This window comes from Mytilus californianus, unplaced genomic scaffold (genome assembly GCF_021869535.1).
Source record: "Mytilus californianus isolate M0D057914Y unplaced genomic scaffold, xbMytCali1.0.p SCAF_22, whole genome shotgun sequence".
Taxonomy (NCBI): domain Eukaryota; kingdom Metazoa; phylum Mollusca; class Bivalvia; order Mytilida; family Mytilidae; genus Mytilus; species Mytilus californianus.
In genome coordinates, this window is record NW_026262671.1 from 5,812,319 (window position 1) to 5,836,261 (window position 23,943).

The 23,943-nt window shown below is 36.6% G+C and overlaps 1 protein-coding gene across 19 annotated transcripts in view; it reads left to right on the forward strand.

Annotated features, from left to right (window-relative positions):
* LOC127732177 (uncharacterized) overlaps positions 1-23,943 on the forward strand; it is a 145,865-nt gene that overhangs the window by 42,389 nt on the left and 79,533 nt on the right. For 18 of the 19 annotated variants that reach the window (XR_007996109.1, XR_007996107.1, XR_007996108.1 and 15 more), the window contains 5 exons: positions 318-416; positions 978-1,076; positions 1,698-1,805; positions 3,497-3,586; positions 16,860-16,908. Coding sequence is in view for 13 of the 19 variants with exons in the window: in XM_052241246.1 (XP_052097206.1) it covers positions 318-416; positions 978-1,076; positions 1,698-1,805; positions 3,497-3,586; positions 16,860-16,908 (445 nt within the window). In the remaining 6 variants the exon portion in view is untranslated. The remainder of the gene's footprint in view (positions 1-317; positions 417-977; positions 1,077-1,697; positions 1,806-3,496; positions 3,587-16,859; positions 16,909-23,943) is intronic. The other variant, XM_052241248.1, reaches the window with a different exon arrangement.

Sequence of the window (23,943 nt, forward strand, 5' to 3'; positions counted from 1 at the left end):
ATGAACAAATATGTGTAAGAATCATATAAAGTGGGGTCTCATTTTGCTTGTTTTGTTCTACTGAATCCATTGATATAATTATTTTACACATTTCTTGAAAAAAAATTTTTTTTTAAGATATCAGGTTTAATGGAAGTTTTGACATTTCACAACAAAATATGTTTATTTATTGTTTATATAGAATATAAATACAAGTGTGACTGGTCATTTTATTCAGTTTTGACCACTGATTCATGTGATATATATTTTGTTTATATTTATTACACAACATTGTCCAGTTTATCAGACAAGTTTTGATGTCAGTTGTATTATTCCAGGAGTATGGAGAGACAGCATTAATGTATGCTGCCGAGAGAGGACACCTGGAGGTCTGTAGACTTCTCATTGATACAGGATGTAAGATCGACAACACAGATGTATGTTATCTACTTAGTCTGATCACATTACTATTAATCAACACTAAATCATGTTGTTAATCAGACAGGTTTAATGAACAAATATTTGTAATAATTATATCAAGTGGGGTCTCATTTTACTCGTATTAATGTTCTGAATCAGAAAATATTACTCCTTTTCATGTTTCTTTAAAAAAATTATTTTATTAAAATGAATGATTATACTGAATCTACACTAAATCATGTTGTTAATAAGACAGTTTTAATGAACAAATATGTGTAAGAATCATATAAAGTGGGGTCTCATTTTGCTTGTTTTGTTCTACTGAATCCATTGATATAATTATTTTACACATTTCTTGAAAAAAAATTTTTTTTTAAGATATCAGGTTTAATGAAAGTTTTGACATTTCACAACAAAATATGTTTATTTATTGTTTATATAGAATATAAATACAAGTGTGACTGGTCATTTTATTCAGTTTTGACCACTGATTCATGTGATATATATTTTGTTTATATTTATTACACAACATTGTCCAGTTTATCAGACAAGTTTTGATGTCAGTTGTATTATTCCAGGAGGATGGATGGACAGCATTAATGTTTGCTGCCAGTAGAGGACACCTGGAGGTCTGTAGACTTCTCATTGATACAGGATGTAAGATCGACACCACAGCAGTATGTTATCTACTTAGTCTGATCACATTACTATTAATCAACACAAAATCATGTTGTTAATCAGACAGGTTTAATGAAGAAATATTTGTAATAATTATATCAAGTGGGGTCTCATTTTACTCATATTATTGTTCTGAATCAGAAAATATAGCTTCTTTTATGTTTCTTTAAAAAAAATATTTTATTCAAATGAATGATTATACTGAATCTACACTAAATCCTGTTGATAATTAGACAGTTTTAATGAACAAATATTTGTAAGAATCATATAAAGTGGGGTCTCATTTTGCTTGTTTTGTTCTACTGAATCCTTTGATATAATTATTTTACACATTTCTTGAAAAAAATTTTTTTTTAAGATATCAGGTTTAATGGAAGTTTTGACATTTCACAACAAAACATGTTTATTTATTGTTTATATTGAACATAAATACAAGTGTGACTGGTCATTTTATTCAGTTTTGGCCACTGATTCATGTGATATATATTTTGTTTATATTTATTACACAACATTGTCCAGTTTATCAGTTTTAATGTCAGTTGTAGGATATGTTGTATATTATTGATATTGATAACAAAGTATTGTCCATAATATTTACATGTTATTTGGTTATATTATAGAGAGACGGAGAAACAGCTTTACACCTGGCTGCTCAGTCTGGACATCTTCAGGTCACAAGATATCTTGTAGAACAAGGAGGTATCAGTCCCTTGGTTACAACACCTGAGGTAATATTTTATAGTATATGCCCAGTGTTCAATTAATTTATGGATCACTTAGATGATGTGTAAAATCTGTTTGGTACAAGGTTTTTATTGTTATAAATGTTAACCAAGATACAACACTTAAGTGATATTTCTGGCAAATTTGAGTTAAGATATTATGGACCTGTCTAGATACATTGCTTTAAATTCAGAAATTATTGCGTGCATTTATTATTGCGATTTTTCAGGAATGGACAAAAATGCGAGTTGAATTATTGTGATTTCCAAAAAATTTGCATACAGGTCTATGTTTCAGTTATCAGAATACGAGTTCATATTAATGCGATACTCACCCGGTCGCATTATTTGCATTAATAAAAACTCGCAATAATTTCTGAATTTACAGTATAACATTGCTGTTTGTATAGAATTCAGTTACTGGTGAACTCAGGTGTGTAAATAAATGTCCTTCTGCCAATTCTACATCATTTAGGGAAAAAAGCTTAGACTCTTTGGCTCAGAGTCAGAATAATATATCAGAGTATGATGACATTTATTCTTGTAAACTGGGGCTATTTGAGCTAGCTCGCTTGAGTTAACATGTCAGTCGAATACAAAGTCCAGAATAATGGTGGTACTGTAACATTTACAATCCTTAATATGCATTTAATATTTGCCGCTGGACGATACACAGCAATCAACACAGAGACACTAATTTACATGAATATAAAATGTTTATCACTTTTTTTTTCTCAGCAACTGCAATTTTTTGCTTGTTGAAATATGTAACTAAGTTCAAGAAGTAATAATCAGATCTGAGGGGTCACAAAATAAAATAAAATTCCACATGGCTGTTACTGGTATGAAGTGATGATTAGAGCTGAGGGGTCACAAAATAAAATAAAAATTCCACCCAGCTGTTACTGGTATGAAGTGATGATCAGATCTGAGGGGTCACAAAATAAAATTAAATTAAACCCAGCTGTTACTGGTGTGAAGTGATGATTAGAGCTGAGGGGGTCACAAAATAAAATAAAATTTCACTCAGCTGTTATTGGTATGAAGTGATAATCAGAGCTGAGGGGTCACAAAATAAAATAAAATTAAACCCAGCTGTTACTGGTGTGAAGTGATGATTAGAACTGAGGGGGTCACAAAATAAAATAAAATTTCACTCAGCTGTTATTGGTATGAAGTGATGACCAGAGCTGAGGGGTCACGAAATGAAATAAAATTCCACCCAGCTGTTACTGGTATGAAGTGATGATAAAAGTTGAGGGGGTCACAAAATGAAATAAAATACCACCCAGCTTTTACTGGTATGCAGCGATGACCAGAGCTGAGGGGTCACAAAATGAAATAAAATACCACCCAGCTTTTACTGGTATGAAGTGATGATCAGAGCTGAGGGGTCACAAAATGAAATAAAATACCACCCAGCTTTTACTCGTATGCAGCAATGACCAGAGCTGAGGGGTCACAAAATGAAATAAAATACCACCCAGCTTTTACTGGGATGAAGTGATGATCAGAGCTGAGGGGTCACAAAATGAAAAAAATACCACCGTGCTTTTACTGGTATGAAGTGATGATCAGAGCTGAGGGGTCACAACATGAAATAAAATACCACTCAGCTGTTTAATGGCAAATAGATGTTGCAAAATAGATCTGTTTGATAAATATAAATATATATTAATATTTTTCACTGATTTCAGGGTGAAACTCCATATGATCTTGCAGCATCAAACCTGAAGGAATATCCAGATATGTATAAAAGTAACAAAAAAGTAATGGAATACTTGCAGGTACGTATATTACCGTACAAGTTCTTACTTTTAAACAGAATAACCTGAAATCAATATTTATTGATGCACCATACATAAAATAAGAAGATGTGGTATGATTGCCAATGAGACAACTCTCCACAAGAGACCAAATGACACAGAAATTAACAACTATAGGTCACCATACAACCTTCAACAATGAGCAAACCCATGCCACATAGTCAGGATATGGACATTTAAAACAACAATATCACTTTGTGCATTCACAATAAAATTTTCAAAATATCAAAGTGTAAAGAGTTATAACACCAAATAAAGCCAAAAGGAGGACACTGAAAGCAATTGTTTTTCATTATTTAGTCCTGTTTATTTCTCAAATTAAAAGTAAACTCAGACAGTTGAGTAGGATTTGCTGCAAGGTTCAAGGTATTCATGGGGACTCGTACCCAACTGAAAGTGTCCAGTCAAACTGAAGAAGTAAACAAAATAACGGCATACTGATATCAAACCGGTCTTTAATATTTTCTTCTTGGCTTTCGTGAAAAACACTAAACACTGTCTACTGGATAAATAGGTTTTCTTACGTGCCGTGGTACAAAACACTGTCTACTGGATACATGGGTTTTCTTACGGGCAGTGGTACTAAACACAGTTTACTGGATAAATGATTTTTTTTACGGGCAGTTGTAAAAAATACTGTCTACTGGATACATGGGTTTTCTTACGAGCCTTGATACTAAACACTGTCTACTGTCTACTTGGGTTTTCTTACGGGCAGTGGCACTAAACACTGTCTACTGGATACATGGGTTTTCTTACAGGCAGTGGTTCTAAACACTATCTACTGGATACATGGGTTTTCTTACGGGCAGTGGTTCTAAACACTGTCTACTGGATACATGGGTTTTCTTACGGGCAGTGGTTCTAAACACTGTCTACTGGATACATGGGTTTGCCTACGGGTAGTGGTACTAAACACTGTCTACTGGATACATGGGTTTGCCTAAGGGCAGTGGTACTAAACACTGTCTACTGGATAAATGGGTTTGCCTAAGGGCAGTGGTACTAAACACTGTCTACTGGATACATGGGTTTGCCTAAGAGCAGTGGTACTAAACATTGTCTACTGGATACATGGGTTTGCCTAAGGGCAGTGGTACTAAACACTGTCTACTGGATAAATGGGTTCGCTTACGGGCAGTGGTACTAAACACTGTCTACTGGATTAATGGGTTTTCTTAAGGGCAGTGGTACTAAACACTTTCTACTGGATACATGGGTTTGCCTAAGGGCAGTGGTACTAAACACTGTCTATTGGATAAATGGGTTTGCCTAAGGGCAGTGGTTCTAAACACTGTCTACTGGATAAATGGGTTTGCCTAAGGGCAATGGTACTAAACACTGTCTACTGGATAAATGGGTTTTCTTAAGGGCAATGGCACTAAACACTGTCTACTGGATAAATGGGTTTCCTATGGGCAGTGGTATAAAACACTTGTCTACTAGATACATGGGTTTCCTATGGGCAGTGGTGCTAAACACTGGATACTGGATACATGGGTTTTCTTATGAGCCATGTACTAAACACTGTCTACTGGATACATTGGTTTTCCTACGGGCTGTGTTACTAAACACTGTCTACTGGATAAATGGATTTTCTTATGGGCAGTGGTACTAAACACTGTCTACTGGATACATTGGTTTTCTTAAGGATGTTTGCTACTCTGTTTCAAAATAACAAGCTTTGTAAAAGACTGTTATAAATTAATAGTATATAAATAAAGGAACTAAAAAAGCAGAAAAAAATTAAGGGTCCGTGTGCTTGTTTTCGAGATATAAGCCATTGAAAATTTGGCAGGAAATAATTCTCTCTAGACTTTTCATACATTTAACATTGGCACCCTTTTTCTTTAAAAAATTATGAAAAAATAACAAGGATTTTATAGCATTTTCAAATATGGCTATTTAAACTATATGTAATAAGATTATGAAAAGAAAATTAGGGGTTAGCGGGCAACATTTTTATTGGTACTAACATGGATAAAACTAGAGGATTCCGAATATCTGACAAAAAGTCAAAAACAAGAGTAGCGAACATCCTTAAGGGCCGTGGTACTCAACACTGTCTACTGGATAAATGGGTTTGCCTACGGGCAATGGTACTCAACACTGTCTACTTGATAAATGGGTTTTCTTACGTACGGGCAGTGCTACTAAACACTGTCTACTGGATACATGGGTTTTCTTACGGGCAGTGGTACTAAACACTATCTACTGGATAAATGGGTTTTCTTACGGGCAGTGGTTCTTAACACTGTCTTCTGGATACATGGCTTTTCTTACGGGCAGTGGTTCTAAACACTGTTCTTACGGGCAGTGGTTCTAAACACTATCTACTGGATAAATGGGTTTTGCTACGGGCAGTGGTTCTAAACACTGTCTACTGGATAAATGGGTTTTCTTACTAGCAGTGGTACTAAACACTGTCTACTGTATACATTGTAAATGAGTTTGCTTACGGGCAGTGGAACTATACACTAGCTAATGAGTAGATGGTACTCTTGGGTACCTTAACCACAATGGGAATAAACACATTAAAGTACCCTAACAAGAAGTAGTACTGATACTTGTCCACTGGTCAGAGTTGTACCCTTTACAGCAGTGGTACTAAACACTGTCTACTGTGTAGGTGGTAGACTTGGATACCTTTATAGCAGTGCTACTAACACTGTTTACTGAGTAGGTGGTAGATTGGGATACCCTTACAGGTAGTGGTACTTAACACTGTCTACTGGGTAGATGGTACACTTGGATACCCCTACCAGCAGTGGTACTAAACACTGTCTACTGTGTAGGTGGTAGACTTGGATACCCTTTACAGCAGTGCTACTAACACTGTTTACTGGGTAGGTGGTAGACTGGGATACCCTTACAGGTAGTGGTACTAAACACTGTCTACTGGGTAGTTGGTAGACTTGGATACCCTTACCAGCAGTGGTACTAAACACTGTCTACTGGGTAGGTGGTAAACTTGGATACCCTTACAGGTAGTTGTAATAAACACTGTCTACTGGGTATGTGGTAGACTTGGATACCCTTACAGGTAGTGGTACTAAACACTGTCTACTGGGTAGATGGTAGACTTGGATACCCCTACCAGCAGTGGTACTAAACACTGTCTACTGGGTAGGTGGTAGACTTGGATACCCCTACCAGCAGTGCTACTAACACCATACTGGGTAGATGATACACTTTTAACCAGTAGTGGTACTAAATAGCGGTTACATTTGGTTAGGATTACCGGCAGTGGTTCTAAACAATTATCTTTTAAGTTGGAATAACCAGCCTGTACTGGGTAGAGTGTAAACTTGGATAACCATACTGGCAGTGGTACTAAACAGCATCTACTGGGTAGACAGGTTCCCTTTCTTGCAGTGGTACTAAACACTGTCTACTTGGTAGATGGTACATTGGGGTATCCTTACCAGCAGTGGTGCTAAACACTGTCTACTGGGAGTAAGGGTACCCTTACCAGCAGTGGTACTGAAAACTGTCTACTAGGTAAATGGATAATCTTAACAGCAGTGGTGCTTAACACTCTCTAGTTGATAAATTGAACATTTAGGTACCCATATCAGCATTGGTACTAAACACTGTCTTCTGAGTACATGGGTACCCTTACCAGCAGTGATGCTTAACAATGTCTACTTGGCATATTGGACTTTTGGATACCCTTAGTAGCACTTGTCAGCAGTGATACTAAACACTGTCTGCTTGGTTGATGTTACAATTGGATACCCTTATCAGTGCTTATCACTGTCTTCTGAGTACATGGGTACTCTTACCTGCAGTGGTGCTTTACATTGTCTACTTGGAAGATGGTACATCTGGGTACCCTCACCAGCCGTCTACTTGATAGATAATACACTTCAATACCCTTACCATCTACCAAGTAGACAGTGTTAAGCACCACTGCTCGTAAGGATACCCAATTATATCACATATCCTGGACTGTGCTCAGCAACACTGCTGGGGTAGATATCCAAGTATATCATATACCTAAGAGACAGTTTTAAGCACTACTGCTGGTAAAGTTATCTACATGTAGTGTCTTGGGGGTACACAGTGTTTACCACTGCTGGTAAGGACAAGGTCAAAAATCGGGAAATACTGGCAAATACTGGTCAATACTGGTAAATACTGGTGGTACTTACACTGTCTCCTTGGTAGATGATAAATGTGTAGACCTTTACCAGTGGTGGTACTTAAACTGTCTCCTTGGTAGATGATACAGTTGTATACCTTTACCAGTGGTGGTACTTACACTGTCTGCTTGGTAGATGATACAGTTGTATACCTTTACCAGTGATGGAACTTACACTGTCTCCTTGGTAGATGATACAGTTGTATACCTTTACCAGTGGTGGTACTTACACTGTCTGCTTGGTAGATGATACAGTTGTATACCTTTACCAGTGGTGGTACTTACACTGTCTCCTTGGTAGATGATACAGTTGTATACCTTTACCAGCAGTGGTACTTTAACTGTCTCCTTGGTAGATGATACAGAACTTTAAATACCTTTACTAGCAGTGGTACTTAAACTGTCTCCTTGGTAGATGATACAGTTGTATACCTTTACTAGCAGTGGTACTCAAACTGTCTTCTTGGTAGATGATACAGGTGTAGACCTTTACCAGTGGTGGTACTTAAACTGTCTCCTTGGTAGATTATACAGATGTGTACCTTTACCAGCGATGGTACTTAAACTGTCTCCTTGGTAGATGATACAGTTATATACCTTTACCAGTGGTGGTACTTAAACTGTCTCCTTGGTAGATGATACAGTTGTATACCTTTACCAGCTGTGGTACTTACACTGTCTCCTTGGTAGATGATACACTTGTATACCTTAAATTTACCAGCTGTGGTACTTACACTGTCTCCTTGGTAGATGATGCAGGTGTATACCTTTACCTGTGGTGGTACTTTAACTTTCTCCTTGGTAGATGATACAGTTGTAAACCTTTACCAGTAGTGGTAGTGAAACTGTCTCCTTGGTAGATGATACAGTTGTATACCTTTACCAGTGGTGGTACTTACACTGTCTCCTTGGTAGATGATACTGTTGTATACCTTTACCAGTGGTGGTACTTACTCTGTCTCCTTGGTAGATGATACTGTTGTATACCTTTACCAGTGGTGGTACATAAACTGTCTCCTTGGTAGATGATACTGTTGTATACCTTTACCAGTGATGGTACATAAACTGTCTCCTTGGTAGTTGATACAGTTGTATACCTTTACCAGTGATGGTACATAAACTGTCTCCTTGGTAGTTGATACAGTTGTATACCTTTACCAGCAGTGGTACTTACACTATCTCCTTGGTAGATGATACAGTTGTATACCTTTACCAGCATTGATACTTAAACTGTCTCCTTGGTAGTTGATACAGTTGTATACCTTTACCAGTGGTGGTACACAAGCTGTCTCCTTGGTAGATGATACAGTTGTATACCTTTACCAGCAGTGATACTTAAACTGTGTCCTTGGTAGATGATACAGTTGTATACCTTTACCAGCAGTGATACTTAAACTGTCTCCTTGGTAGATGATACTGTTGTATACCTTTACCAGTGGTGGTACTTACTCTGTCTCCTTGGTAGATGATACTGTTGTATACCTTTACCAGTGGTGGTACATAAACTGTCTCCTTGGTAGTTGATACAGTTGTATACCTTTACCAGCAGTGGTACTTACACTATCTCCTTGGTAGATGATACAGTTGTATACCTTTACCAGCAGTGATACTTAAACTGTCTCCTTGGTAGATGATACAGTTGTATACCTTTACCAGCAGTGATACTTAAACTGTGTCCTTGGTAGATGATACAGTTGTATACCTTTACCAGCAGTGGTACTTACACTATCTCCTTGGTAGATGATACAGTTGTATACCTTTACCAGCAGTGATACTTAAACTGTCTCCTTGGTAGATGATACAGTTGTATTCCTTTACCAGCAGTGATACATAAACTGTCTCCTTGGTAGATGATACAGTTGTATACCTTTACCTGCAGTGGTACTTAAACTGTCTCCTTGGTAGATGATACAGTTGTATACCTTCACCAATGGTGGTACTTAAACTGTCTCCTTGGTAGATGGTACAGTTATATACCTTTACTAGCGGTGGTACTTAAACTGTCTCCTTGGTAGATGATACAGTTGTATACCTTTACCAGTGGTGGTACTTAAACTGTCTCCTTGGTAGATGATACTGTTGTATACCTTTACCAATGGTGGTACTTACACTGTCTCCTTGATAGATAATACAGTTGTATACCTTTACCAGTGGTGGTACTCAAACTGTCTCCTTGGTAGTTGATACAGTTGTATACCTTTACCAGCAGTGGTACTTACACTGTCTCCTTGGTAGATGATACAGTTATATACCTTTACCAGTGGTGGTACTTAAACTGTCTGCTTGGTAGATGATACAGTTGTATACCTTTACCAGCAGTAGTACTTAAACTGTCTCCTTGGTAGATGATATTGTTGTATACCTTTACCAGTGACGGTACTAACACTGTCTCCTTAGTAGATGATACAGTTGTATACCTTAACCAGCAGTGGTACTTAAACTGTCTCCTTGGTAGATGATATAGGTGTATACCTTTACCAGTGGTGGTACTTACACTGTCTCCTTGGTAGATGATACAGTTGTATACCTTTACCAGCAGTGGTACTTAAACTGTCTCCTTGGTAGATGATACAGTTGTATACCTTTACCAGTGGTGGTACATAAACTGTCTCCTTGGTAGTTGATACAGTTGTAAACCTTTACCAGCAGTGGTACATAAACTGTCTCCTTGGTAGATGGTACAGTTGTATACCTTTACCAGCAGTGATACTTAAACTGTCTCCTTGGTAGATGATACAGTTGTATACCTTTACCAGTGGTGGTACATTAACTGTCTCATTGGTAGATGATACAGTTGTATACCTTTACCAGCAGTGATACTTAAACTGTCTCCTTGGTAGATGATACAGTTGTATACCTTTACCAGTGGTGGTACATTAACTGTCTCATTGGTAGATGATACAGTTGTATACCTTTACCAGCAGTGATACTTAAACTGTCTACTTGGTAGATGATACAGTTGTATACCTTTACCAGTGGTGGTACATAAACTGTCTCCTTGGTTGATGATACAGTTGTATACCTTTACCAGTGATGGTACATAAACTGTCTCCTTGGTAGATGATACAGTTGTATACCTTTACCAGTGGTGGAACTTACACTGTCTCCTTGGTAGATGATACAGGTGTAGACCTTTACCAGCAGTGATACTTAAACTGTCTCCTTGGTAGATGATACAGTTGTAAACCTTTACCAGTGGTGGTACTTAAACTGTCTCCTTGGTAGATGATACATTTGTGTACCTTTACCAGTGGTGGTACTTAAACTGTCTCCTTGGTAGATGATACAGTTGTATACCTTTACCAGTGGTGGTACTTACACTGTCTCCTTGGTAGATGATACAGTTGTATACCTTTACTAGCAGTGGTACTTAAACTGTCTCCTTGGTAGATGATACAGTTGTATACCTTTACCAGTGGTGGTACTTAAACTGTCTCCTTGGTAGATTATACAGATGTATACCTTTACCAGCGATGGTACTTAAACTGTCTCCTTGGTAGATGATACAGTTGTATACCTTTACCAGCAGTGGTACTTTAACTGTCTCCTTGGTAGATGATACAGAACTTTAAATACCTTTACTAGCAGTGGTACTTAAACTGTCTCCTTGGTAGATGATACAGTTGTATACCTTTACTAGCAGTGGTACTCAAACTGTCTTCTTGGTAGATGATACAGGTGTAGACCTTTACCAGTGGTGGTACTTAAACTGTCTCCTTGGTAGATTATACAGATGTATACCTTTTCCAGCGATGGTACTTAAACTGTCTCCTTGGTAGATGATACACTTGTTTACCTTTAATTTACCAGCTGTGGTACTTACACTGTCTCCTTGGTAGATGATGCAGGTGTATACCTTTACCAGTGGTGGTACTTAAACTGTCTCCTTGGTAGATGATACAGTTGTATACCTTTACCAGTAGTGGTACTTAAACTGTCTCCTTGGTAGATGATACAGTTGTATACCTTTACCAGTGGTGGTACTTACACTGTCTGCTTGGTAGATGATACAGTTGTATACCTTTACCAGTGGTGGTACTTACACTGTCTCCTTGGTAGATGATACAGTTGTATACCTTTACCAGTAGTGGTACTTAAACTGTCTCCTTGGTAGATGATACAGTTGTATACCTTTACCAGTGGTGGTACTTACACTGTCTGCTTGGTAGATAATGCTGTTGTAGACCTTTACCAGTGGTGGTACTTAAACTGTCTCCTTGGTAGATGATACAGTTGTATACCTTTACCAGTGGTGGTACTTAAACTGTCTCCTTGGTAGATTATACAGATGTATACTTTTACCAGCGATGGTACTTAAACTGTCTCCTTGGTAGATGATACAGTTGTATACCTTTACCAGTGGTGGTACTTACACTGTCTCCTTGGTAGATGATACTGTTGTATACCTTTACCAGCAGTGGTACTTTAACTGTCTCCTTGGTAGATGATACAGAACTTTAAATACCTTTACTAGCAGTGGTACTTAAACTGTCTCCTTGGTAGATGATACAGTTGTATACCTTTACTAGCAGTGGTACTCAAACTGTCTTCTTGGTCGATGATACAGGTGTAGACCTTTACCAGTGGTGGTACTTAAACTGTCTCCTTGGTAGATTATACAGATGTATACCTTTTCCAGCGATGGTACTTAAACTGTCTCCTTGGTAGATGATACACTTGTTTACCTTTAATTTACCAGCTGTGGTACTTACACTGTCTCCTTGGTAAATGATGCAGGTGTATACCTTTACCTGTGGTGGTACTTAAACTGTCTCCTAGGTAGATGCTACTGTTGTATACCTTTACCAGTGGTGGTACTTTAACTTTCTCCTTGGTAGATGATACAGTTGTAAACCTTTACCAGTAGTGGTACTGAAACTGTCTCCTTGGTAGATGATACAGTTGTATACCTTTACCAGTGGTGGTACTTACACTGTCTCCTTGGTAGATTATACTGTTGTATACCTTTACCAGTGGTGGTACTTGCACTGTCTCCTTGGTAGATGATACTGTAGTATACCTTTACCAGTGGTGGTACATAAACTGTCTCCTTGGTAGATGATACAGTTGTATACCTTTATCAGTGGTGGTACTTAAACTGTCTCCTTGGTAGATTATACAGATGTATACCTTTACCAGTGGTGGTACATAAACTGTCTCCTTGGTAGATTATACAGATTTATACCTTTACCAGCGATGGTACATAAACTGTCTCCTTGGTAGATGATACAGTTGTATACCTTTACCAGTGGTGGTACTTACACTGTCTCCTTGGTAGATGATACTGTTGTATACCTCTACCAGCAGTGGTACTTTAACTGTCTCCTTGGTAGATGATACAGAACTTTAAATACCTTTACTAGCAGTGGTACTTAAACTGTCTCCTTGGTAGATGATACAGTTGTATACCTTTACTAGCAGTGGTACTCAAACTGTCTTCTTGGTAGATGATACAGGTGTAGACCTTTACCAGTGGTGGTACTTAAACTGTCTCCTTGGTAGATTATACAGATGTGTACCTTTACCAGCGATGGTACTTAAACTGTCTCCTTGGTAGATGATACACTTGTATACCTTTACTAGCAGTGGTACTTTAACTGTCTCCTTGGTAGATGATACAGAACTTTAAATACCTTTACTAGCAGTGGTACTTAAACTGTCTCCTTGGTAGATGATACAGTTGTATACCTTTACTAGCAGTGGTACTCAAACTGTCTTCTTGGTAGATGATACAGTTTTATACCTTTACCAGTGGTGGTACTTAAACTGTCTCCTTGGTAGATGATACAGTTGTATACCTTTACCAGCTGTGGTACTTACACTGTCTCCTTGGTAGATGATACACTTGTATACCTTAAATTTACCAGCTGTGGTACTTACACTGTCTCCTTGGTAGATGATGCAGGTGTATACCTTTACCTGTGGTGGTACTTTAACTTTTTCCTTGGTAGATGATACAGTTGTAAACCTTTACCAGTAGTGGTAGTGAAACTGTCTCCTTGGTAGATGATACAGTTTTATACCTTTACCAGTGGTGGTACTTACACTGTCTCCTTGGTAGATGATACTGTTGTATACCTTTACCAGTGGTGGTACTTACTCTGTCTCCTTGGTAGATGATACTGTTGTATACCTTTACCAGTGGTGGTACATAAACTGTCTCCTTGGTAGATGATACATTTGTGTACCTTTACCAGTAGTGGTACTTAAACTGTCTCCTTGGTAGATTATACAGATGTATACCTTTACCAGCGATGGTACTTAAACTGTCTCCTTGGTAGATGATACAGTTGTATACCTTTACAAGTGGTGGTACTTAAACTGTCTCCTTGGTAGATGATACAGTTGTATACCTTTACCAGCAGTGGTACTTACTCTGTCTCCTTGGTAGATGATATTGTTGTATACCTTTACCAGTGGTGGTACTTACACTGTCGCCTTGGTAAATGATACAGTTGTATACCTTTACCAGCTGTGGTACTTACATCGTCTCCTTGGTAGATGATACTGTTGTATACCTTTACCAGTGCTGGTACTTAAACTGTCTCCTATGTAGATGATACAGTTGTATACCTTTACCAGCAGTGGTTCTTAAACTTTCTCCTTGGTAGATGATACAGGTGTAGACCTTTACCAGTGGTGGTACTTACACTGTCTCCTTGGTAGATGATACAGTTGTATACCTTTACCAGCAGTGGTACTTACACTGTCTCCTTGGTAGATGATACAGTTGTATACCTTTACTAGCAGTGGTACTTACACTGTCGCCTTGGTAGATGATACTGTTGTATACCTTTACCAGTGGTGGTACATAAACTGTCTCCTTGGTAGTTGATACAGTTGTATACCTTTACCAGCAGTGGTACTTACACTGTCTCCTTGGTAGATGATACAGTTGTATACCTTTACCAGCAGTGATACTTAAACTGTCTCCTTGGTAGATGATACAGTTGTATACCTTCACCAGTGGTGGTACACAAGCTGTCTCCTTGGTAGATGATACAGTTGTATACCTTTACCAGCAGTGGTACTTACACTGTCTCCTTGGTAGATGATACAGTTATATACCTTTACCAGTGGTGGTACTTAAACTGTCTGCTTGGTAGATGATACAGTTGTATACCTTTACCAGCAGTAGTACTTAAACTGTCTCCTTGGTAAATGATATTGTTGTATACCTTTACCAGTGACGGTACTAACACTGTCTCCTTGGTAGATGATACAGTTGTATACCTTAACCAGCAGTGGTACTTAAACTGTCTCCTTGGTAGATGATATAGGTGTATACCTTTACCAGTGGTGGTACTTACACTGTCTCCTTGGTAGATGATACAGTTGTATACCTTTACCAGCAGTGGTACTTAAACTGTCTCCTTGGTAGATGATACAGTTGTATACCTTTACCAGTGGTGGTACATAAACTGTCTCCTTGGTAGTTGATACAGTTGTAAACCTTTACCAGCAGTGGTACATAAACTGTCTCCTTGGTAGATGGTACAGTTGTATACCTTTACCAGTGATGGTACATAAACTGTCTCCTTGGTAGTTGATACAGTTGTATACCTTTACCAGCAGTGGTACTTACACTGTCTCCTTGGTAGATGATACAGTTGTATACCTTTACCAGCAGTGATACTTAAACTGTCTCCTTGGTAGATGATACAGTTGTAAACCTTTACCAGTGGTGGTACTTAAACTGTCTCCTTGGTAGATGATACATTTGTGTACCTTTACCAGTGGTGGTACTTAAACTGTCTCCTTGGTAGATGATACAGTTGTATACCTTTACCAGTGGTGGTACTTAAACTGTCTCCTTGGTAGATGATACATTTGTGTACCTTTACCAGCGGTGGTACTTAAACTGTCTCCTTGGTAGATGATACAGTTGTATACCTTTACCAGGGGTTGTACTTACACTGTCTCCTTAGTAAATGGTGAGGGTAGTGAAGTGTATGATTTATACACTAGACATTCTTAGTAGCACTGCTTGTAAGGGTAATTCAGTGTATCATCTACCCAATAGACAGAGGTCATCTTGGTAGATAATTCACTTAGATACACTTAATAGCAGTGGTACTCTTGAATACTCTTACCAGCACTGGTTTAAAACACTATCTACTGGGTATATGATACATTTGTATACCCTTACCAGCAGTCACTATTATTTTTATGCTCCTGCCTCTAAGTGCAGAAGCCATTAAGTGTTACCCTTTTCTTTCTGTCCTTTAATTTGTCCTTTCCTCCATCCCATTTTTGTTTCTGCACTGTTACTGAAGTTTTGCTCATCTTAATTTCATGAAACTCAACCCCAATGCTAAGAATCAAAACTCTCAGACAGAGTTTAAATTTTGGCAGTGAGTCATTTATCGTTCTGGAGTTATGTCCATTTATAACTTGGAAAATTCCAATATTTTTCATTTCCCCATTCTAACTTTAGTTTTCCTCATCCATATTTTATGAAACTCATTCACAATGTTAAAACCAAAACTCCCAGACAGAGTTTGATTTTGGGCAGTGAGTTACTTACCGTTTTAGAGTTATGCCCCTTTATAACTTGCAAAATTGCAAAAAAATTTCGTTTAATCCACACAATAACTTAAGTTTTCCTTATCAAAATTTTATGAAACTCATACACATTGTTAAGAACCAAAACTTGCAGACAGAGTTCGAATTAGGGCAGTGAGTCACTTACCATTCTAGAGTTATGCCCCTTTATAGCTTAGAAAGTTGCAAATTTTATGAAACTCATACATAATGATAAAGAACCAGTGTCCTCGGACACATTCTTCCCATATTTTTGTTTACAGCTTCTATCTATCTGTTATAGTTTATGAGATAATGGGCAAGCACTTCAAAAATTAATTAAATATCATCATTTCAGTGAAATAAATACTATAAGATGCCATCCAAAATGTTTGGTTATTTTGGCAATTTTGAAGATCTAGCATATTTGGTCTTTTCTGCTGTATACATTTTTTACTTTTCTATTGTTGTTTTTTTTTAGATAATATGCAAAAAACACTAAAATTTTTCAATAATTACCATGCAAGGTAAACAAAAACTCACAGTGCATATTCCTTCTTTATTTAGATAGTCATGTCAGAGAAATCCTCAAGTACTGCTGGACCAAGGATGGAAGGTATTATCTTATACATTATTTCATTATTAGAATTAACACATGTAAATATAATGAGAGGGAGATCCCTATTTATTTTTAGGTCACAAAGTCAAATGACAAGGTCAAAGTTATTTTGAATAGGCTGAAATCAGTTCAGAAACGGGTTGTCCAGATGCTAGGGTTCAAATTTTAATTAGGCAATGGAAGGGTCAGGACCTTTGACCAAAAAATACTAAAAGGTCCCTCCTTCATTCTTAGAAAGTATAATATTAATTGAAAACTCGAGCTAGAAAAACAGAATATGCTTACCCTTCCAAAGCACTCATCATATGTAAACCTCATTTGTTTCTGAATTTTAAAAAAAATGCCAACGCTAAATGCTGTGTTAAATAACACTGCGTACCTTTTTAGCTCACCAGGGCCCAAAGGACCCCATGTGAGCTTATGCCATCACTTGGCGTCCGTCTAAGTCCGTCGTCTGTCATCTTAAACTATTTCAAAAATCTTCTCCTCTGAAACTACTGGGCCAAATACCTTCAAACTTTAACTAAATGTTCCTTAATGGTATCTAGTTTATAAATTGTATCCGAAGTTTTGATCCATCGACAAACATGGCCGCCATGGCTAAAAATAGAACATAGGGGTCAAATGCAGTTTTTGGCTTATATCTCAAAAACTAAAGCTTTTAGAGCAAATCTGACATGGGGTAAAATTGGTCAATTGGTCAAGATCTATCAGCTCTGAAATTTTCAGACGAATCGAACAACCCATTGTTGGGTTGCTGCTCCCGAATTGGTAGTTTTAACAAAATTTTGCAGTTTTTTGTTATTATTTTGAATATAATTATAGATATATATAAACTGTAAGCAGCAATAATGTTCAGCAAAGTAAGATCTACAAAAAAGTTAATTTGACCATAATTCTCAATTGACCCCTTAAGGAGTTATTGCCCTTTAAAGACAATTTTACACAATTTGTTCATCAAGTTTGCTAACATTTAAAATTCTTCTCCTCTGAAACTACTGGGCCAATTACCTTCAAACTTTAACTAAATGTTCCTTAGGGTGTCTTGTTTATAAATTGTATCCGAAGTTTGTATCCATTGACAAACATGGCCGCCATGGCTAAAAATAGAACGTAAGGGTCAAATGCAGTTTTTGGCTTATATCTCAAAAACTAAATCTTTTAGAGCAAATGTGACATGGGGAAAAATTGTTTAATTGGTCAAGATCTATCGGCCCTGTCCTGAAATTTTCAGACGAATCGAACAACCCATTGTTGGGTTGCTGCTCCCGAATTGGTAGTTTTAACAAAATTTTGCAGTTTTTTGTTATTATTTTGAATATTATTATAGATATATATAAACTGTAAGCAGCAATAATGTTCAGCAAAGTAAGATCTACAAAACAGTTAATATGACCAAAATTGTCAATTGACCCCTTAAGGAGTTATTGCCCTTTAAAGACAATTTTACACAATTTGTTCATCAAGGTTTGCTAACATTTAAAAATCTTCTCCTCTGAAATACAGGTGAGCCTTTTAGGCTCTTGAGAGCCTCTTGTTAATTGTTCTGATTTCAATTGCTGCTTAAGAACACACTTGCCTAACTTGTCAGATAACAGCTCAACTTTGTTTTTAAGTTTCTTTTAACCACTGATTTTGGCAAGATAGATGCTGAGAGGTAGTTTCATGATTTTTTATGGGGTCAAGTTTTAAGTTTAGTGTCCAACAAACCAGAGCATTTTCTCTTTCAGTGTGTGAGGAATAAATCAGTTGAATCATCGAAATTCACCCAAGGATGATTCACCTTCCGTTGGGGCAAAAATTTACGTTTTTGCTTTTCCCTGTCATATCTTTTATCTTTAGCTGTCAGAACCTGTCTTTTAGGCTGCATTTCATCAATCAGCCCAGCTGTATCACCTGTTTCTTAAGATTTTCTTTATGTTTGTATACCCCGGTTATATATTCTCGAGTTTCCCGGTATCTTGTACGACTATCGGTCACATGACTGCACAGTGATATTGTTTGCCTCAAATTACATCCAAAATTCGGCTTTTTCCCCAAGAGAAAATTCCCAATTACTAAAAAAAAATGGCTTAAAATTCTTCCCAATAAGTTTTACATTTTTCCAAAAAGTGATGGCATTGGTATAAAATGAATGTAAATTTCGTATTCATGTTATTATTTTGATATTATGAAAGCGCTTTTGAGATCCAGGTTTCTGATCAGAATCATCATGGTGTGTGTAACACGTGGTTTTCAATGCATTAAGTACCATCATCATTGTTTCCATCTCTTTCCCCTCCCCAAAAAGTACCTTTCAGGTTTAAAATGTCTGACAATCAAAATATGTGATAAAACTGCAAAACAGACAGTAAAGTTTAGCAAAAAATCGGAGATGTGTTTAAAAAAAAAATAAACCAACTTCCCAATTTCAATAAAAATTATGCATTTTCCCAAAAAAAAAACGGTACAGGTAGTTTTGAAAAAAGACAACAATATCACTGCTGCACTTAAAATCAATTGTGAAGTATTTAAGCAAAAATATGTTTCCTTTTTATAGCAAGGTTACATATTGATTTTTTAATACTAGGTTTTTTATGACCGCAAAAAATTTTGTGGTCATATATTGGTATCACGTCTTCGTCAGCGTCATCCGATTACATTTGGTTTCCGGACAATAACTTTAGTAAATGTAAATAGAAATCTATGAATTTATGGATCTGTCTGAAATTATACCACAAGTTTCCATACCACAAACATGACAAAGGGATGGTTAGGATTGGCTTTAGGGGTTATGGCTCAAACCGTTTAGGAATTAGGCCTTAGGGGCAAAAAGGGGGGAAAACAAGGGTTTCCTTGTTAATGGACAATTAAAAAAAGTACAATGTTATGTTTTGATTACCTCCCTTACACTGCTTTTAAATTATGTATAAAGAAATGTTGTATTGTCTTGAGGTGATTAACTGTCAATTTATTTTTAGAAGTTACTATTTAAAAATGCTGATTAAGGAATATTAATTTTAGCCATGATTATGTATGTCATTTTCTATTTTAAGACTTTTATGATGTATTTAAATGGGTAATTATGGTTGCAAACTCCATTGGAAATTTGAATTGAAATTATGACCATATCTTGAGGGAAAAAATTTTTTTTGGAAAAAGGGGGGGGGGGGGGGGGTGGAGGTGAAAAAGAAATTGTGAGGGGGGGGGGACAGTTTTTTTCTCATTTCAGATTTCAGAAATTAAAAAGAAAATTTCCTCAAATATTTTTTTTTTGCAAAAAAAAGGGGGGGAGGGGGTACAACTTTTTTTTTTTTTGGGGGGGGGGGGGGGGGGTCAATTCGCAACAGCATATTGTATTGCACAAAAGCAAAAAATTGAATATAAATTCAAATCATATAACCAATTGTAAGTTCTTTGACTACAGTTATTCTGTGTCAGAAACCTATTATATGTCAAATATTTAATTACAATCCAAATTCAGACGTGTATCAAGCTCGAATATTGTGTCCATTTTTGACCCAACTGTTCAGGGTTGGACCTCTGCGGTTGTATCCAGCTGAGCTTGGCGAAGCAATTTATTATTTATTGTGTTTGAAATGCTTTTGTAATTTTTTCAACCTGCAACAATATGAAAGTTCAGGTATAACTAACTACAGAGGGGAAGATCAAACCTGTAAATGGAAGTCGTCTGTCGTCGTTAACTTTTACAAAAATCTTCTGCTCTGAAACTACTGGGCCAAATTTAACCAAACTTGGCCATAATCATCATTAAGGTATCTAGTTTAAAAAATGTGTCCGATGACACAACCTGCCAACCAACATGGCCGACATGGCTAAAAATAGAACATAGTGGTAAAATGCAGTTTTTGGCTTATATCTCTGAAAATAAAGCATTTAGAGCAAATCTGGGTAAAAATGTTCATCAGGTTAAGATCTATCTGCCCTGAAATTTTCAGACGAATCAGACAACCCGTTGTTGGGTTGCTACCCCTGAATTGGTAATTTTAAGGAAATTTTGCAGTTTTTGGTTATTATCTTAAATATTATTATAGATAAAGATAAACTGTAAACAGCAATAATGTTCAGCAAAGTAAGATTTACAAATAAGTCAACATGACCATAATTGTCAATTAACCCCTTAAGGAGTTATTGCCCTATATAGTCAATTTTTAACAATTTTTCATAAATTTTTGTAATCTTTTACAAAAATTTTCTCCTTTGAAACTACTGGGCCAAATTTAACCAAACTTGGCCACAATCATCATTAGGGTATCTAGTTTAAAAAATGTGTCCAATGACCCTGTCTGCCAACCAACATGGCTGACTTGACTAAAATTAGAACATAGGATGAAAATGCAGTTTTTGGCTTATATCTCTGAAACTAAAGCATTTAGAGCAAATCTGACATGGGGGTAGAAATGTTCATCAGGTTAAGATCTATCTGCCTTGAAATTTTTAGATGAATCAGACAACCTGTTGTTGGGTTGCTGCTCCTGAATTGGTAATTTTAAGAAAATTTTGCAGTTTTTGGTTATTACCCGGTATCTTAAATATTACTAGAACACACCTGCGAAATCGCGGGCATTTAGAGTGTGGTTGAAAGTATGTAAACTGTAGTAGGATGAATTTTTGTAAAAGATTTTCAGGAAAGGTATCAAAAGCCATAGGCACTGCGACAATATTTTCTAGCCCGCTCCCTTTTTTCCAAAACCTGTTATTTTTTTGTTTTTTGTTAATTTCAATTTTTTTCGCGTTTTCTGTATACTATGAACATACATAACTGTTTATCATAAATAAAGTGTATTTGCTATTTACTATCAATTCCAACTTTATCATCCACGGCGGTCACTGATATATTATATAGAGAGTCTCTATATTTCATAGTAGTATGATCATAGTATACATGCAGATAAACGCGAAAATAATTGTCCTGTCCCCGAGTACTTGTGAAAATTATGTGTAATTTTAAAACAGTCCTAAACGGAAGTCTTGTCTATGATTTAAAAGTCCGTCCGATGACGGAAACAATATCCGGACGACTTTATTTTCGTTTTTCTCCCAAAATAACCCAAACTGAATAATCATTAGAATAGATGACAAATGCGACTATGCATGGTACCTATAGGACACAGAGGCATGATGATTAATTTATTGTGGAAGGAAGAGAAGTGACACACAAAATGAGGTCTTTTCATTTAATACATGTAGTATAGATTATAGATTGAGATAAACTGTAAACAGCAATAATGTTTAACAAAGTATGATCTACAAATAAGTCGATATGACCAAAATTTTCAATTGACCCCCTTAAGAAGTTATTGCCCTTTATAGTCAATTTTTTCGTAAATTTTACAAAAATCTTCTCCACTTAATCTACTGGGCCAAATAGAAAAAAACTTAGCCACAATTTTCAATAGGGTATCTTGATTCAAAAATATATCCGATGACCCTGCCAACCAACCAACATGGCAGCAATGACTAAAAATAGAACATAGGGATTTACTATGGAAGTCTAAAGGAAAATTGTAAAACAACAAATTCAAAAGGTCACAACTTGAAAACTAATTTAAATATTGATAAGGGGTCTTCAGTAACTATTGTAAGTCTAGTTACTAGTGGGATGACCTGCTTTTAATTTAACTACTGTGCCAAATTTAACCAAACATGGCCTCAATCATTATTAGGGTATCTAATTCTATTTATTATGATTTAAACCTTATTTTACATGATTTCCAAAACCACAGTAGATACAGGTGAGCGACACAGGCTCTTGAGAGCCTCTAGTTTAAATTAAACCAATAAATTGCATAATTAAATGATTCTTTATTAGTCACCTGGTCTGAAAGGCTACGCGAGAAAAAACAATGTCTAAATATTCTTCCCTAGTACTAGTACTTTATGTTTGCTAGATAAATAGAATTGCATTAGCATAGATTAAGTACCTGGACTAGAAATCAGAAATCTCAACAATATAATTGACAAATCAATTCGTCATGACTGGGAAGAGGCAAGTTCAAATGACTGAAATGTGATTTTCTGTACCTACAATGTATATAAGAGGAAGTTTATTTTTTTAATCGAAGAATGTGTATCATATAAAAAAAGTCTTATGAGTTGGCTGTTTCTGTATCATCCCTTTTTGTCTCGCCTTGACGGAGTCAAAAAGCGAGTCATAGGTATGCTGTTTCCGGCAGCGTCAACAATGTATTAGTTTGTGCTTAGGTCTAGTTTATGGTGAACTACTAGTGGTAGGTCAATGATATTTGGTATGCAGTTGTATTAGCATTGGCACATCTCATTACCATGGAGATTATTTGGCCCTGCCCCCTCAGTCAGGGTCTATTGACTTCTAAACTTTGCTTCGTTTACATGTATTAGTTTGTGATTAGGTCAGTTTATGGGGAACCACTAGTGGTAGGTCAATTGTATTTGGTATGCAGTTGTATAAGCATTGGCATATCTCATTACCATGGACATTATTTGGCCCTGCCCCTTCAGTTATGGTCTATTGACTTCTAAATTTTGCTTAGTTTACAGGCATGTATTAGTTTGTGATTAGGTCAGTTTATTGGGAACCCCTAGTGGTAGGTCAAAGATATTTGGTATGCAGTTGTATAAGCATTGGCATATCTCATTACTATGGACATTATTTGGCCCTGCCCCTTCAGTTATGGTCTATTGACTTCTAAACTTTGCTTAGTTTACATGCATGTATTAGTTTGTGATTAGGTCAGTTTATTGGGAACCCCTAGTGGTAGGTCAATGATATTTGGTATGCAGTTGTATAAGCATTGGCATATCTCATTTCTATGGAGATTATTTGGCCCTGCCCCCTCAGTCATGGTCTATTGACTTTGAAACTTTTGCTTAGTTTACATATGTATTAGTTTGTGATTAGGTCCGTTTAAGATGAACCACTAATGTTAAGTCAATGATATTTTGTATGCAAATGTATTGGCATTTGCAAGTTTCATTTCCTTGGAGGTTATATAACCCCAACCCCTCATTATGGTTCATTGACTTTGAAACTTTTACATAGTTTACAAGTTA